Source organism: Haliotis rubra, unplaced genomic scaffold (genome assembly GCF_003918875.1).
Source record: "Haliotis rubra isolate DU_JTF1 unplaced genomic scaffold, ASM391887v1 Scf1374, whole genome shotgun sequence".
NCBI lineage: Eukaryota > Metazoa > Mollusca > Gastropoda > Lepetellida > Haliotidae > Haliotis > Haliotis rubra.
In genome coordinates, this window is record NW_025765308.1 from 18,723 (window position 1) to 34,980 (window position 16,258).

General features: G+C 40.5%; 1 protein-coding gene across 1 annotated transcript; it reads right to left on the bottom strand.

Moving 5' to 3' along the window:
* Positions 1-13,734: 13,734 nt before the first annotated feature.
* LOC124268359 (protein ALP1-like) lies at positions 13,735-14,835 on the bottom strand. Its single transcript, XM_046703334.1, has one exon. The coding sequence runs from the start codon at positions 14,833-14,835 to the stop codon at positions 13,735-13,737; it is 1,101 nt and encodes a 366-aa protein (XP_046559290.1).
* Between the last annotated feature and the right edge of the window lie 1,423 nt (positions 14,836-16,258).

The following is a 16,258-nucleotide window of genomic DNA, read 5'->3' on the forward strand; positions in this document are numbered from 1 at the left end:
GGCCATTCGACTCGTTGAACCCTCAGTTATAAGTGAGTGAGTGAGTGAGTGAGTTAGGATTTTAAGTCACATCGGCATTACTTCAGCTATCGTGACCAAATCAAATTATGGATATATAGTAATTGAAAGTAAATTTTGATAAACCTGTCAACGAAGGACAGTAAAACAACTAGATTATCACAGATATAAATTTAAAACTAGGATTTAAATCTAAAATATTTTAACTATAAATGACAATACAATATAAAAAGAGGCTATAGATTGCCAACAACTGAAGGAAGACCACCATACTGGGGACCATGGAGACTTACAGTACATTTGCTTCCTGCATGGACCCTAGCTGGGTTTACACTATCCCTTCAGCCGTAAGCAATTGTTGACAATCTAGCCATAAATTAAACACTTTTAAACAAGTAGTACGTTTAAATTTATTATAATTGTTTGGGGATTTACGTTCAGTTTTAAGCATATTGGTATCACGAATATGTATTGGGTGTAAATGTATACACATTATAGCAGGTTATTTAACTTTGCTGATGTTGCAATATGTTTTGTTTTGAAAGGAAGTCGTATTTGTACACACCCGAGCTGAGCATGTGACGGAAACGAAGTGATATGTACTTTGCATTTTGAATCTAAAATGGGAACAATTTTGAATTACTCTGAATAAAATTTCATTTAGATCTTAAGGAAATGGTTGATCTTAACTACAAAGATAAATTGAGACACTGCGAAACCCTCGTGTCAATTTGGTCTGTATGTAATCTGAATCCGTAATAAATACTGTATTTAATTCGGTAATCATTCCAAAACTAAATCATCTCTTCGCTTGCATCCCAAATCCTGCGGACAAAATAATAAATGACTTTCAACGAAAATGTTTCAAAGTTTTATGAAAAAACAAACCCCATCAAGTTAAAAGTGATCAACTTACATTGTGTAATGTTAAAGATGGTGGTCTGAACACACCAAATATACAGGAGGTGATGCAGACTCAAACATTGTCTGTTATAAGACGTTTCTACACGAATTATTCTAAAGGCAGCACCTTTTTTGCAGAACAATTACCTTAACTTGGATCTGCAAATATTTTTTAATATAATTGTCCAAATCTAAGAAACATCATCACTCCATTGGTTCGTAACAAATTCTACTGTGAATGCTTGGTGGGGCTTATTGTCTAGACATGGGCAATATACTCTGAAGTTAACATGACCTCCCAAGTAGTTTGGTATAATCAAAACATTCTAATCGACAGAAAACATTTTTTCTACAAAAGTATACTATAGTATACTATATATAAAAGACCTTAATGACGCAGGCAAAATTCTTACCCATGACAAGCTTGAAACCACATATAATATATGAACCAATTTTCGAGATTATTGCCGAGTCATTAGTGCACTTAAATCTTTCTTTAAAAGCAAACAAATCACTTTATAAAACATCAACGAAAAAGAAAGCCCAATACAACCATATATCTTCAACAGTTTGAAAAGACAAACAGACTGGTAGTCAAGTTAATTCAGGGCTTTATTGAAAACAAAACCAAATCGAAGTCAATCGAAAATAAATCGGAATCGGCATAGATTCTTGGCACAACTATAACCATATTCCCTTTCCTTGTACAAAAGACACAAATCTTCAATGGTTCCAATACAAACTGCTTCATCATATTTTGCCAACGAATAGCACAGTTAGTTAGAATTTAACATAGTAGTATTGATCATAACCAATATTGCTCAAATTCTATAGAAAGAACACCCCACCGATTTTATGACTGTAAAGAAGGTTATCCATATATGGCAAAACTCCAAGACTTGCTTACACCGCACTCAGCAATATTCCAGCTATATCGGGATGGTCTGTAAATAATCGAGTCTGGAACAGACAACCCAGTCATCAACAGCATGAGCATCGATCTACGCAATTGGGAACCAGTATTTGTCAACTAGACAGTGAGCCTGACCACCCGATCCCGTCAGTCGCCTCTTACGACAAGCATGGGTTACTGAAGATCAATATTCTAACCCGGACCTTCACGCGTCGGCTAAATGAAAAAACTGGATTTTAATTTTAATTTCACAAGACAACAAATTGTTCTTGGATTACATCGTAAAAATAACGATCTGATGATCCTCATCCTTTACTATTATCTTTAATCTTTTATCTTTGATCGTAAAACATCCAGAAATGTGCCAACCTTTCAGTCCATGCAACAAAAGCTAACTCAGTATTACAATGTAGCCAAATATGCAGCAATGTTAAGTTCTAGAATCGACACCTTTTTACAAATTCAACGACTGATAATCAAACTTGACTTGATTTCTACCCTGCATGTTGGACCCCATGTGCAACTGTAAAATTGGTTGTAAAATAGCAAAAAAATTAAATAATAAAAATTATAAGAAGATTTCTATCATTTCATTCAGAAGTTTCCGATTACAATAACCATGTACAATATATCCTATATGAGCCATTGGCAACTACCAGAGAGGCTTCCCCCAACTGCCCACTCTTACTCGCGATTTTTAAAATTTCATGTTGGAGTTTCCAAATACAAGAACCCGGTAGAATATATTCCATGTAGGCCATGGGCAACTACCAGCGTGACATCCCCCAGCTGGCCACTCTTACTCTTGATCAGATCAAAGAAATTCATCTACACTGGTAAGTGTCATTTACTACCTCGTTCTGGTTTCACAAAATATATCAAGGCGATGTCGGCAGAATCGTTTTAAACATTTGCTCAAAAGGTATAATTAAGTGGAATTCATTTCGATTGTCCAAATATATTTGAGTTGTTTCATTACTTACGTCTGTTGGTTTGAAAGAGTTGATAACCAAGGGCCTCGATGGACGCAACGTTGGATCCCTCAAACCGTTCCCGTAGAGCCACGCAAACTAGCTCCGAGGGACTGAAGTGGAAACTGAGGCAATGCTTTTCTTTTAGACACTCGCTCACACATCCAAATTTGGTCAAATTATTAAGAGACCACATTACCGATTGAGATATTTTCTTGTCATCAAATGCCTTAACTTTCCTTGCATAGAAAGAATTTACAGCTACAGCAAGAGTTGGTAAAACCAGAAGTAGGAAAGCTCCTCTCATCATCGGTTGTTCTGTGAACCTCAACAGAACTGAAGTGTGTTGAAACACACAGCCGCGTCATCTTTAATCGATTGATACTGGAAAGTCACTGGTGTCCTGTCGTTGACTTTTCATACAGTTCAAATAAGTGCTTTTCAATGCAGATGACTCTATGAACACTCGACTCGTGTCATTAACTATTTTGTCTTTCTTCAAAAGTTATAAGTTGCATGATTTCTTCGAAGTATAGCCGGCACTTTATGATGCTTGGTGATCCTTGAACACCAGAGTTCCGTTCCCCGTGATAGTAAGTGTTAGTGTGTGGTTATGTATGTTTCTTGGTGTATTTGGTATTGAGATAATTGTCATCCGTGAAATGGCCTGTGGGTTATCTAATTCCATGGTTAATGAGATGTGATGATCTTTGACTAAACGAGATAAAGCGAATTATTAGTAAGTATTGGTATCTCTTCGTATTAAGATAACTGCCTGCGTGTTTCACTCTGTTTGATGGTTAATGATCTTTGAAAAACTTTGGCAACTAAATATAGTCATGTTATTAGTAATGATGATGATATGTGTTTACTCAGTATTGGGTCGTCTGTACGTTATGGACACTATGGCATAAACATGTGGTACATATATTTGATATAAACCTATACTCAGTGTTCTGTCTGAGCAGTCTAATGGTGCCTTGAACATAATGTATTTTACGCCAGGGTGATTCAAGACTGGAGATTTGTCCAAGCGCTCTCCCAGTTGGTAATCTGAGGAGCAGAATACATGAAGGCATCCAGGATGATTGTCTCCTTGTGCTTGTAATAGAATGTAGGCTCCATTACCCATTGTTCTTCTCTAACTGGTTATTCCGGGGTATCTATTGTTGAAACGCACGCCTGTTAGGTGTCAATATTATAACAGTTTGGACACAACATAAAATCATACAATACCAGCATCTGTTCAAATATACCTACATATTATTATTATATATAACATATAAATAAGTATTATAGATGTATAATTGTATGTAAAACACTTTTAAGTTTTTCCCATCATTTTGTACATTCATGTATGAGGTTCTCTGGGAACATTGACCCGGGTTCCCCACATGGGTACAATGTGTCAAGCCCATTTCTAGTGTCCCCAGCTGTGATAGTGCTGGAATATCGCACCAAATCAAACGATCTCATGACTCTCATACTGAGGATGATAGTATTCCTATCTCCTTTAAAGCTTAACAGTTTTGCAATTGAAAATGCAATACAAGGAATACCAGGAGATGTTGCAAACGCGAAACGATTACGTTCTGGAAGCCTGCTTGTGGAATGCAAGCGGCAATAACAAGCCATAAATCTACTGTCCATTATGTCACTTGCTAATGTACCAGTCGAAGTTTCACCACATATAAATAGTATTTCGGGAATCGTCCGAGATAGAGGCATCGGGTTATAGTGGTTTCTGTCAAGCGCATTTCTGCAAGAATACACATGAAGTTGTTCAAATACATTTATTTTTCAGCTTTGGCTTTCCTAAAATGCCAGATTCACTCAAAGCAGGATACAACATCAAGGTAGATATATACATCACTAATCCGCTTAGATGCTACAATTGCCAAACATTTGTTGTATTCTTCTCTCGAGGGTAATACGGTCTGACGTACGCCTGTTTGGAGCAGTGTCAAACGAGCCGGTAGGCTCAGACCGTATTAACCGAGGGAGAAGCATACAACTTATTTATCTTACCGCCAGGTTAAATGTACAAATTATCATTTTGTTTTGTTTTGAAATCGCTACCGACTATATGACATGTAAACAAAATGGCGTCTGATTTTAAAATCAGTGACACATACTCTGACAAGCTTATAACTGCCAAAAATTGTTTAGTTTTGTTTAAGTAGAGTGTGCAAGCGATTCAATGTATAAAATAGTTTTAAAAAAGCAGTGAAAGTCGTTAAAATAAATGTGTACAGAGTGAACGGTTTTCAAACTCCGTGCACTGCATGCGTCATATTATGACGTTATACGATTGTTAGCGATACAGCAGTTTGGCTGTTACCGTGGCAACGGGTAATATTTTTTCCAGCTGTTACCCTCCTGGGAGGGGTGACACGGAAACTTGTTAAAGCGCCAGTTATCAATGAAATTAATGTATTTTACATGAAGGTAAGATAATTGGCCATGAATCAGCGTCATGCAAATAATCCATCTGCATATTATAGATGTGGAGGCAATTGTGTAGACGGTGCTGCGTGTAATAATAAACCGTCTTGTGTCCACTGCTCTGGCGACCTTTCATCTGCAAAGGAATGCCCAGCTTGGAAACGTGAAAGTAAAGTTTGCTTCAACTCAAAATTGCTGAGGAACACTCAATCGTTTCCTCTCACTCTGCTGCTGTTTCTCCACCTGTTTCAGAAACCGTTTCAAGATCCGTTAGCCAGATCTGTTTCATTTGCAACCTCTTGTTGTCAAACAGATTATACTTGGGTAAAACCGAAACCCCTACATACAGTTCTGAGTGTAACTTCTTCACAAACTACTCCATCAATGCCAGCTGTACAAAAACAAGACCCAAATGTCAACTATTCAAAAACAAAGGTTGAACTGATCGTGTTCCAAAGGGTCGTAGAGACCCTGTATCTGTGGTTAATGTGTTTGGTGTGTTTGAAGACATGGATGTGTCTTCCACAAAAACACGCTGATGTGGCTATGCAACAAAAGAACCGGGTACGGTCAAGCAAGAACCTGTAACGGTTCTGTAATGTCCACTACCACTATTTTACAATGGAACTGTTGATGTCTTAAGGCAAATTTTAAAGAAGTTAAACTTCTTACACAGGGAATTTAACCCTGAAGCACTTGGCTTCCAGGAAATATATTTTAAAGAGATTGACCAACTTAACTTACGTCAATGCAATGCATTTAGTTCTTATGCCAAGGGAGCAAATGGCATACATTTTGGTGGCACCATCACTTGTTAGACAGGGAACCCTACCCAGTGCTATGCCACTACAAACTAACCTACAGGCAGTTGCAGTACGCTTAACCATACAGATTGCCGTTACACTATGTGCTTTATATATGCCCCCATCATATTCCCTGACATCAAAGAACTCAATACCTAAACCGTTTTTGATTATGGGAGATCTTAATGATCACAGTCGATTATGGGGTTCATCTGATCAAAATGATAAAGGGGAGAGTGTTAGAAGAAATGATGAAAGACCATGATCTATGTCTATTTAATGATGGTAGCAATACATATGTATATCCAGCTAGTTCAACATACTCCGTTTTAGATTTAGCTATTTCTGATCCATGTCTGATTGATGAGTTTTCGTGGTCTGCACATGATGACGTAAGAGGTCGCGATCATTTCTCGACCATACTTAACTACGTGTAACACTCCATGTGTCGACATCACCATTTTAAAATGGAAGTTTAGCTAGGGTGACTGGCACACCTACTGGCAAACAAGGATAAGTTGGACCGGCGCAGAGAACGCGTTTATGAGAAGTAGGCGGTGCACGGCAATGAGCAAACCCATTTGGTTGGTGAAAGGTAGAGCAGATGTAGGCTAATTCACGTGCAGTACATGACGATGAAATTGATTCTGCGCGTAGCGGTACACGCCACTGGAAAGACGTCCACTTTGACCAGCTTGGAAATGTATTGGAAAGATGAGGTTTCCCAGACATTTCCAATTTTGGAAAGATGAGGTTTCCAAGACAGTTCCAGTTTGTGAAATTATAGATTTCCAAAAGTTTACAATTTTGGAAATGTCCACAAGGGGGGATAACTGGTGGGTGATGGTAAATGAGTGTTCTTTGTACGCCCCAGACCTAATCCCTTGTTAATTGATGAGTGAGTCAAGTCAGTTAAAAAGGATGATCGATTGGAAGGAAAACCAAGGTCCAAATTTCTATGCCAGTATTTTTAAAGAAACATGTTATTATGACAAGCTATAGATTTAAATTGACTTTTGTTAGGTTTTCTTTTTATTCTGTGATATGTGACAAATTGTTTTTAAATCACTAATATATTCGTTATATGCACATGTTGGAACTTTTGACAACTAATTCCCTCCCGCGAATAACAACTTTATTCAAGGTTGCTTTTACAAGCTCCACCAAAGACGATGGGGCATGCCATCTAAATTAAAGTTTATAACGGAAACGAAAGGTCCAATGTTGATCATAAACCAGACTATCCAGGAATTTGGTTTCTTTCACAACTGTAATAGGCATGCCATCTAAATTCAAAAAAGTATGGTATAAAAAAAATGGTAAATAATATATTAGTTTGGTATTTGGAAACAAATAATTATGTTACAAATATTCCAATGTGGTTTCCAGGGAAATCCAAGAACCGTTGAACATCTAGAACGATTAGAATCCTCTGTTTAAAAGCTATAATTTTGGTATTATTAAACAAGATGTATTATCCAGTGTTGTTGATCTACGATACCACCTGCAAGTACGGCCTGTTAAAACATTTACATGATTTTGGTTTGATGGGTCGATTATCTCGGTTTATATCGCAGTTTTTAACAAACAGGTAATTTCAAGTCCAAGTGGGGTCAACCTTGTATGATTGTTACAATCAGGATCAGGATGTTCCACAGGAGCGGCATTTTGCCTGTCACGTTTTTAGTATCAATGTAAAAGGTATTTAGAGGTTTTAAGTGATTTAATAGCTTCATCTCATTTCGTGGACGAGTTTACAGAAACGTAACCTAAATTCGTGAATATACTGGATTCGTGGATCGCGGTAAATATCATACTATTTCGTAAATTATGTTTCGTATGACGTCACGAAGCGGTACTTTTGATGTTCACACAATGCCACGCCAACGATATCTTCGTGATCACCAGATAACAGCCCCTCCTTCCACGTCAGAAGACTATGCCATATTGACACTTCTAAAATATACTCATAAACAATACATTATATTTTCAGACTTACGCAAAATCATCTCTCAACAAATCTGTGGACTCCACTTCTAATAACATACATTATTTAAAACCCGTGATTCGTTCCTACACCAATGATTAAATGCAAAACAAGTGGGCCACTTAAGTAGGTATGAATAAGTTACATGAAATTTAACTATCGTTTACACATGCTTGGGCTGTGAATCCAGATTTGAAGAGGTCATCATGCGACGATGTCATATTAGCCGCAGCAGATATGCACATGGATAGTTATTGCAATGTGAATATCCGCCGTTTTGGAGGTGAGATGAGGTGAGGGCAAATGGTGTTTAACGTCGTAACTTGAGAATATTTCGCTCATAAGAAGGAATCGCATGCGTGTGTATGTGTGGCTGCTTGTACAAGCCCAGACTTGAGCTGCTGTTATAGAGCTAGCTCACTGAGATACCATGCCACAGTCAAGCATGAATACCCCACTTTACACTGACTCCGAGCCGACCAGTCCTTGTTGAACCAATTAATGCCGACCGCCCGGCAGGGACCAACAAGTACCATATGTTAACGTCTTTTGGTATCACGCGGCTGGGGAGCCCGACGTTTGGGAGGTCAAGCATACCTTGCTTGATTGTATTGATTTTTCAAGCACAAAAAGTCTCATCTAACCTATTTTCGAGTGCGTATGGAATTTCCCCGAGGAACCCCAATGCTTCCAAGAATAATGTGACTGGGAGGATGTATTCTGGGTACAGGGAACCTCAGACTACTGATGTTGAGAGAGGCCCTTTGATGACTATGGTTTTAGTTCGAGTGAAGTGGCTGCTGTACCAGATACACGTCGCGTCATAGGTTTGGTAGGTTTAGGCTTAACATAATTTTGTCGTCTATATGATCTTCTTGAGTGTCATTAAGGGAATAGACAAGGTATAATTCCAGTAATATCACGACAGGGGACACTAGAAAAGGGCTTCACACATTGGGGAATCGGACCCGGTTCTTCGGCGATTTTTTCGGAAGGGTTAATTGATGTTGCTCTGGAATCTATCCCTAAAACATCGACAAATGCACGTGTATATATGTAAAGGATTCACAAAGCGTATCACCATCTCAAAAACAATAATAATACTCTGACATCTGGAAATTGTGAATCATTGGGAGAAACTATCAGCATAAATTATTCATCTGCTAACTATGATCCTAAGCTTCCAAACTGCAAAACAAAAACTGAATTTTATTTCTGACCATTCTGACCAATCAATAACGAGCCATTTTGTTTGACTGAATTACGTTATGCTTTAAACAAGACTCATAGGAGAGCAACTATTGTCAGGATTATCATCCATTATCAGGTAAGTTTCCTCCTTCCTGGCACGAAGCTACACCAAACTCACTCACTCACTCCTCCTTCCTGGCACGAAGCTACAATAATCCCTATCTCCAAACCAGGAAAGGATCAAGCAAACCTTTGGAACTGTCGACCAACAGAAGTCTCTAGCTGTGTCTGTGAAACGATGGAGCCAATGACATCAATAGTCGCCTAGTCTGGAATCTAGAATCAAATAATCTGATCATGGATATCCAATCTGGTTTTAGACATCAGACGAGCACTATTGATGATCTTGTGACATTAGAATCATTTGTCCGAAAGGGTTTCATAAATAAACAACATGTTGTATCTATATTTAGGAAAAAGCCTAAAATGAGACATGGAAGTATGATATCATGAAAGATTTGCATGATATGGGTCTTCTAGGCTGTCTGCCGGATTTCAGAAAACAGGAACTTTAAAGTCAGTATCGGTTCCACAAGTATTTGATCAGGAAATGGGAGTCCCTCAAGGTAGCGTTTTATCAGTGACCCCTTTGCAAAGGTTTTGACTGATAATATTATGGGCCATTGTTTGTTGATGACTTTAATTGTCCTGCCGAGGTACAAAGACGAACACAGATTTGAATTTACAAAATTCACAAGTGGTCTCTTGAAAACAGATTTAGATTTTCCAAAGCGATAACATGTGTTCATTTTTGTAGTATACGCAACATAGAGTTATTAATTAACTCCCAACAAAGTGTTCAAAGGCCAACGTGTTCGTAAATTTTGACAATAGATTGTCTTTTATTCGTCAGATTACAAATCTTAAAGACAAATGATTTAGATCTCTTGAAAATGGATGTCCTGCTTGACTGTATTGGATTTTCCATCACAAGGGAATCGATATTTCCAATCATCATCAAAGAAGGATATGTTTAGTTGTATTTGTTCACATTTAATCATTGTTTTTTAAAGCAAATTGACTTACTTTATAATTTTTGATGTATCTAGTTAAAGATATTTTATTCAGGATTATTAACCGAACTTGTTCATGAAGCGGTTGAAGTACCGAAAAATTATTGTCCCCCTGAGAGTACAATCGCCTGTGTCTGAAGGGATGGTGTCAATCCATCCCGGTGGCAAATGTACTGTAAGACCCCATGGTCCCTAGTATGGTGATCTACCTTCAGCTGCTGGAGATCTATAGCCAATTTTTACTATTCTTTTGTATTCTCTCAACTGGTTTTAACAGATACCTGTGATACTGTAATAATTCTACTAGATGTCGTAATCCTATTAAGTTAAATATTTATATTCAAATTCTCGTCACGGTTTGGCTGAAACATTGCCGAAGTGATGTTAAATTTTAACTCACTCAGACTTGACGTACTAAAGGTACTTTAAATGCTAAATGTGATGGAGACTATCAAACTCTTCTCTACCTATACAGAACATATTTTGGATCTAAACTTGATTATGGCCGTTATATATATGGTTCAGCTCGTAAATCTTATATTAAAGAGCTCTCTGTTGAAACTAATGAGCCTTATCTTGAGACAAGACGGATGAAACTGACACTTTGATTTTCCCTCGATCGTTGGATGTCAAATTCAAAGGGCATATCGTACTATCAACCTCAACTCTCTGGGGATCATACAACTCTTTGCATTCACTAGACGCACCGAGTTAATGTCGCTTTCCCATCCTAACGAGGTGGGGCGGTGGGGTAGCCTAGTGGTTAAAGCGTTGGCTCGTCACGCCGAAAACCCGGGTTCGACTCCCCATATGGGTACAATGTGTGAAGCCCATTTCTGGTGTCCCCCGCCGTGATGTTGCTGGAATATTGCTAAAAGCGACGTAAAACCATACTCACTCACTCACTCACTCCTAACGAGGTACCCATTCACAGCCGGGTGGACTGGGACACATAGTCACAGTACCTTGTCCAAGTTTACTGCACGTTGCTGTACCCGCAACTAGGTGTTTGCACGTATTCACGTGGCCACCATCTGGTCACTTACCAATGGATTCCTGGGTTCTTTTAAGTGCGTAGTGTTGTGTACTGTACACTAGGGGTCGTTTCCACACAGACCACGAATCCCACGAATTGCCACGAATTGACAAATTTGAGTATTCGTAGTTGAATCGTAATCAGTTCGTGAAGTTCTTAACTAATTCGTAATATAGTCGTAGTCAGTTCTTGCAGTTCTTGAGTAATCGGGAATTCGTGGCAAAAGTTTTGAACTGTTCAAAATTTTGGCCACGAACTCCCGATTAAAAATAATCGTAGTTAATTCGTAACAAATTCGTAGTGCATTCTTAGGCATCGTAACCAAATCGTAATCAATTCTTAGGTATTCTTAACTCATTCGTGTATTCGTCAGTTCGTGGTTTGACCACGAATCGGCTACGAATCTGTCAGGAATCCCACAAATTCACGCCGAAGCAGTTACGAAGCAAGTAAGAACTACCTACGAATCAGCTACGACAGTAAATTGGGTATATAAGGAGTTTAACATTCACTTCCGGTCATTAGCTGCTGACGATTGTGCCACGTATCCACGTATTAGCAAGATGCCAAGAAAAGCTGCAAGTAAGGGCAAGGGGAGAGGGAAGAGAAGCAAGAGAGCCAGGGAAGAGGGAGAAGAAGGCAGCACCTCACCCCCAACCCCCACAAGAGTAGCTACCCCACCACTGGAAGATGAAGCAGCTCCAGAAGTGGAAAACAATGTGGCAGATTCAGCAGCTCAGTCAGTGGGTGCTGAGTCATTGGCTGGTGATGTTGGTGATGAAGATGAACTAGCAGCTTCTTCCCAGTATAAGAGTAAGAAAGTCAGGTTCTTGTCCAACCTCACAGAGGACGAACAAGAGGATGTGGCCCTCTTCCTTGAGAGGAATGACTTCATCTACAACAAGAGGCGGTTAGACCACCTCTGTGTCTCTAAAAAGAATAAGGCGTGGGAAGATCTGGCCCAGGAGATGGGGAAGGAGATGAAGGCACTGACTACATTTTTTGAGAGCATCCGTACCCAGATAGGGAAACTCAGGAGGAAGAAGAGTGGTCAGGCATCTTTTGAGATGACAGACCGCCAACAGTGGATATGGACCAGATTCCAGTTCCTGATGCCCCACATCGGACATGTCACCCAACGCATAGTCCAGAGCTTCCGGAGTGGCGCCACCACCAGCCAGTGTGATGAGTTCCAGGAAGAGGAGCCACAGTATCCAGTGACCACCACACCGTCCACCACCACTTCCGGGAGAACGAGTGTGACCGTGTCCAGCACCAGCGGATCCAGAGGCAAAATAATGGGGGCCGAAACCTTAGACCAGGAGCTGCACACCTGCAAGGACCGTCAGGAGAAGCTGTTACAGATCCTGCAAGCGCCTTCTGTGCCTGAGGTCCCCCATCCAGAGAGGTTAAAGTTCGCGGAGTACCTCGGGCATGCTTTCCAGAACCTGCCCCAGTCAATCTACCGTGACGTACAGAAGGCCATGTTTGACCTTCTGTTCAACGCTGAGAAGCAGGCAGATCTGGAAGCAGGAAGATCAGCACCAGCACCTCCTCAACTGTACCAGCAGTGGCAGCGAGACCCCTCGCAGTGGCAGTCCAGACCGGTGGCCCCAGCTGGGTCGGTGTGACACTCACAGGAGCCAACCTGGGTCGACAGGCAGTTCCCAGGATACAGCCAGTCTCCAAGCCAACAGGAACTGCCCCGTCAAAGGTCATCACAGACAGCTACCTACACCAACCTGGTGCCTCCTGCCCAGAGCCAGCAGCCCCGGTCGTCCTCCAGTGCCTCGGAGCATCAGCAGGAAGCGTCATTCAACCTGTCTGAGATACTGATGGACATCAGCCCCACAGCAGTTGCCACTCGGGTCACACAGACCTCGACGGCAACCGCTCAGCTTGACAGGTCCACACTCTCCACTCCATAGACTGTGTGTTTAGCTGTGTACATCTTAGACTGTGCGCTTTTAGCTGGGTGCTCTTAGTGATATGTTTATGTCTAAAAATTCCTCTCAAAGAGTTTATGTTTTTGTTTGATATGATATGATTATGATATGAATGTACTTAGATAAGCATTTCTATCTTTCAGTTTTATATAATACCAATAAAACTTGAAAAAAGATATAAAAAAGAATAAAGTTTGTTTTTGTTTGCGTGGTCCGAGCAGAGATATTGACAGATGGATTGGGGCAATGTGAAGATTGCAAAAACAAAACATTCATGACATAAAGCAGAAATTCTAATATAGTGAAGGAGGGAGCTGTTGTGCCAGTAGTCAGTAGAGCAATACAAGCCCTCTTGGGTCTCTTGTTTTCATAAACATTTTATTAGCGCTAATGAGCATTAATAAACACTATTAACATAATTTTAGCATGAAATATCAACATTTATCATTCAGTTAACATTCACTCCTGCCTGTCTTTCTTGCCACGGAACTGAACCTGCTTCACTGTTAAAGTAGGCCTTAAGATAGTCTCTCATCACTTTGCCCTCACGATTGTCTCTGTTGGGTGCCTGGAACTGGGGTATCTCCTCCACCTGTTGGTCTGCCCTCCAGGCACCAGGGATGTTGTTGTGGTCCTCATCCTCCCGGTCCACATCTGCATTGCCAATAGCAGGGAATCTGATCCTCAGTAAGTTGTGGAGGATGACTCCTGTCTCCACCAGTAGCCGCACCACATCAGGTCCTTGTTCCAGGGTGCCCAGGAAGCATCTCCATCTGTTGGCCAGTATTCCGAAACCATTCTCCACCACACGTCTGCCCCTGGATAATCTGTAGTTGGCCACCAGCATGTCATTGTCCAGACCCCTCCTGCCATAGGGTTTCATGAGAAAAGTCCTCAGAGGAAAAGCATCATCCCCCAGGATGTAGTAGGGTGTGTCTCTGTCATCATTGGGCAGGGGATCGCTGTCCGGGAAGTTTATGGTGTTGTCATCAATGCACTCTTTCAGTTCTGAAGCACCAAACAGCTGTGCGTCGGATTGATGACCTTCTCCACCAGTGTCTATCCAGATGAATTTATAGTCCGCATCCACCAGGGCCAACAGCACCACAGGAGAAAAACCTTTGTAGTTGAAGAACACACTGCCTGAGTTGTGTGGTTTCCTGATGGCTATGTGCTTGCCATCCAAGGCCCCCAGGGCATGAGGAACATTCCACCGGTCTTGGAACTGCTGGGCAATGTCCTTCCAGTCCTCCTGGGTCCTTGGCAGTGGCATGACTTCATCCTTCAGCTCCTGTATGATGGCCTGACAGACTTCCTGCACAATCCATACCACTGTGCTGTAGCCACACCGGAAGTCATACTGGATGGTGTGATACCGGTCTCCTGTAGCCAGGTGTCTGAGAGTCATGGCTAGCTTCATTCCGGCATCTAGGGCTGGTCTCATGTGGGTGTCCCTCCTCTGGATGACTGGGCTAATCCTGTTGAGGAGCTCATCAAACATGTGGGGTGGCATTCTCACATAGTTGGCAAATGCATTCTCATCTTCCATCCTCAGCTCTTGCATCAGTCTGTTGTAGTGACCATATTCTAGTCTTCTACCTGGTGTCAGCCACGGTCTAACCCACCACCTGGGTGCTCTTCTCCTCCTCCTTCAAAACAGTCTTCTTCTATAGTGATCAGCAGCTGGTGTTGATACTCCAGTTCCAGGGCCAATACGACAGCTGCTCTACGTTGAACATCCATTTTGGAACTGATACCCAAACATTCGGGTCATTCGACCTTTTTATACCTATCTAAAAGCGATTCCCCAGAAATTGTCAAGAGTAGTCACGAAATTCATTTATTCGTACCTGATTCGTACGTGCATTCGGCCTATTCTTAACTGATTAAGTAACTGATTCCTAATATTCGGGCAGTATTCGTAATAGATTCTTGTAAATCGTAGTGAATTCTTGACAATATTCATGCGATTCCAGCCGAATCCCACGAATATTCGTACCTGTATCGTCGGTAAATGAATCGTAGAGCGTCTTCACGAATGGACGCAGAAAAGTTGTACAATTCCACGAATCAGCACGAATTCTCACGAATCCTCAAATTTAGACTCACTAGTGTAAACATAGCCACTTACGTCAGGAAACTGTTCTAAACCAAATTTTGCAAAATATTCCAAACTGTCTAAAGGTACTGTTTACACATGAACTGATGTATTGTAAAACAAATTCGTAACGTTGAAAAAAATATTGTCATGAGTCCAATAAATGATGAAACTCAGTGAAAATTGGTGAATTCGTAACAAAACTTTACACCAAAATGCAGCTGTTCACATGCTCGATATTTGTACATGCCCTTCAGCAATTTGATGCATGATCCTTGTGCAGTTCATCTGCATAAGGTTTGCAGTTGGCTCCCCCAAGTTAGTGGAGAAATCAATCTTCGATGTAACCATATATATATACATCACATATAGTGAGTGATTTAGTGAGTCTAAACTTTTGATGGGTAGTATATATTAACAATGAAATCGATACCAGCAGCAGCTTGCTTATTGGCCAGGGCTGTGGGTAGGTACGGATTACGTGTCTCAGGTTTGAATTTTCAATGCTCACATTCCATAGTTCTTAATCAGTGGGCATGGATTGGTCACGGAACAAGTGGTCTTTTGGTGTTTATTGAACGTAATTTAGGGGTAGGCTTCAACAGCTCTCAGTCACGGGTATAACTTGGTAGTTAATATGAGCGGGGAGCGGGTATTTTAAGTTGGATAACTTGTCCCCAATTCCTTTCACATTTTTAAATAAAATATGTTTAAATCAATCAGTTAATATGATCCGGTACTGTTAACCTTTTATGATTTAATGTCTTCCATTGCGATATCACGTTGTATCTGTTGTATTATTTACTCATGTATTCAGTCATATCAGCTAATACCTTATCTCTATTATATACCTAAGAAGTAATGTTACACATTT

Excerpts from the sequence above, each read along its gene's own strand:
- LOC124268359 (XM_046703334.1), bottom strand. The coding sequence starts at position 14,835 with ATGGAAGATGAGAATGCATTTGCCAACTATGTGAGAATGCCACCCCAC.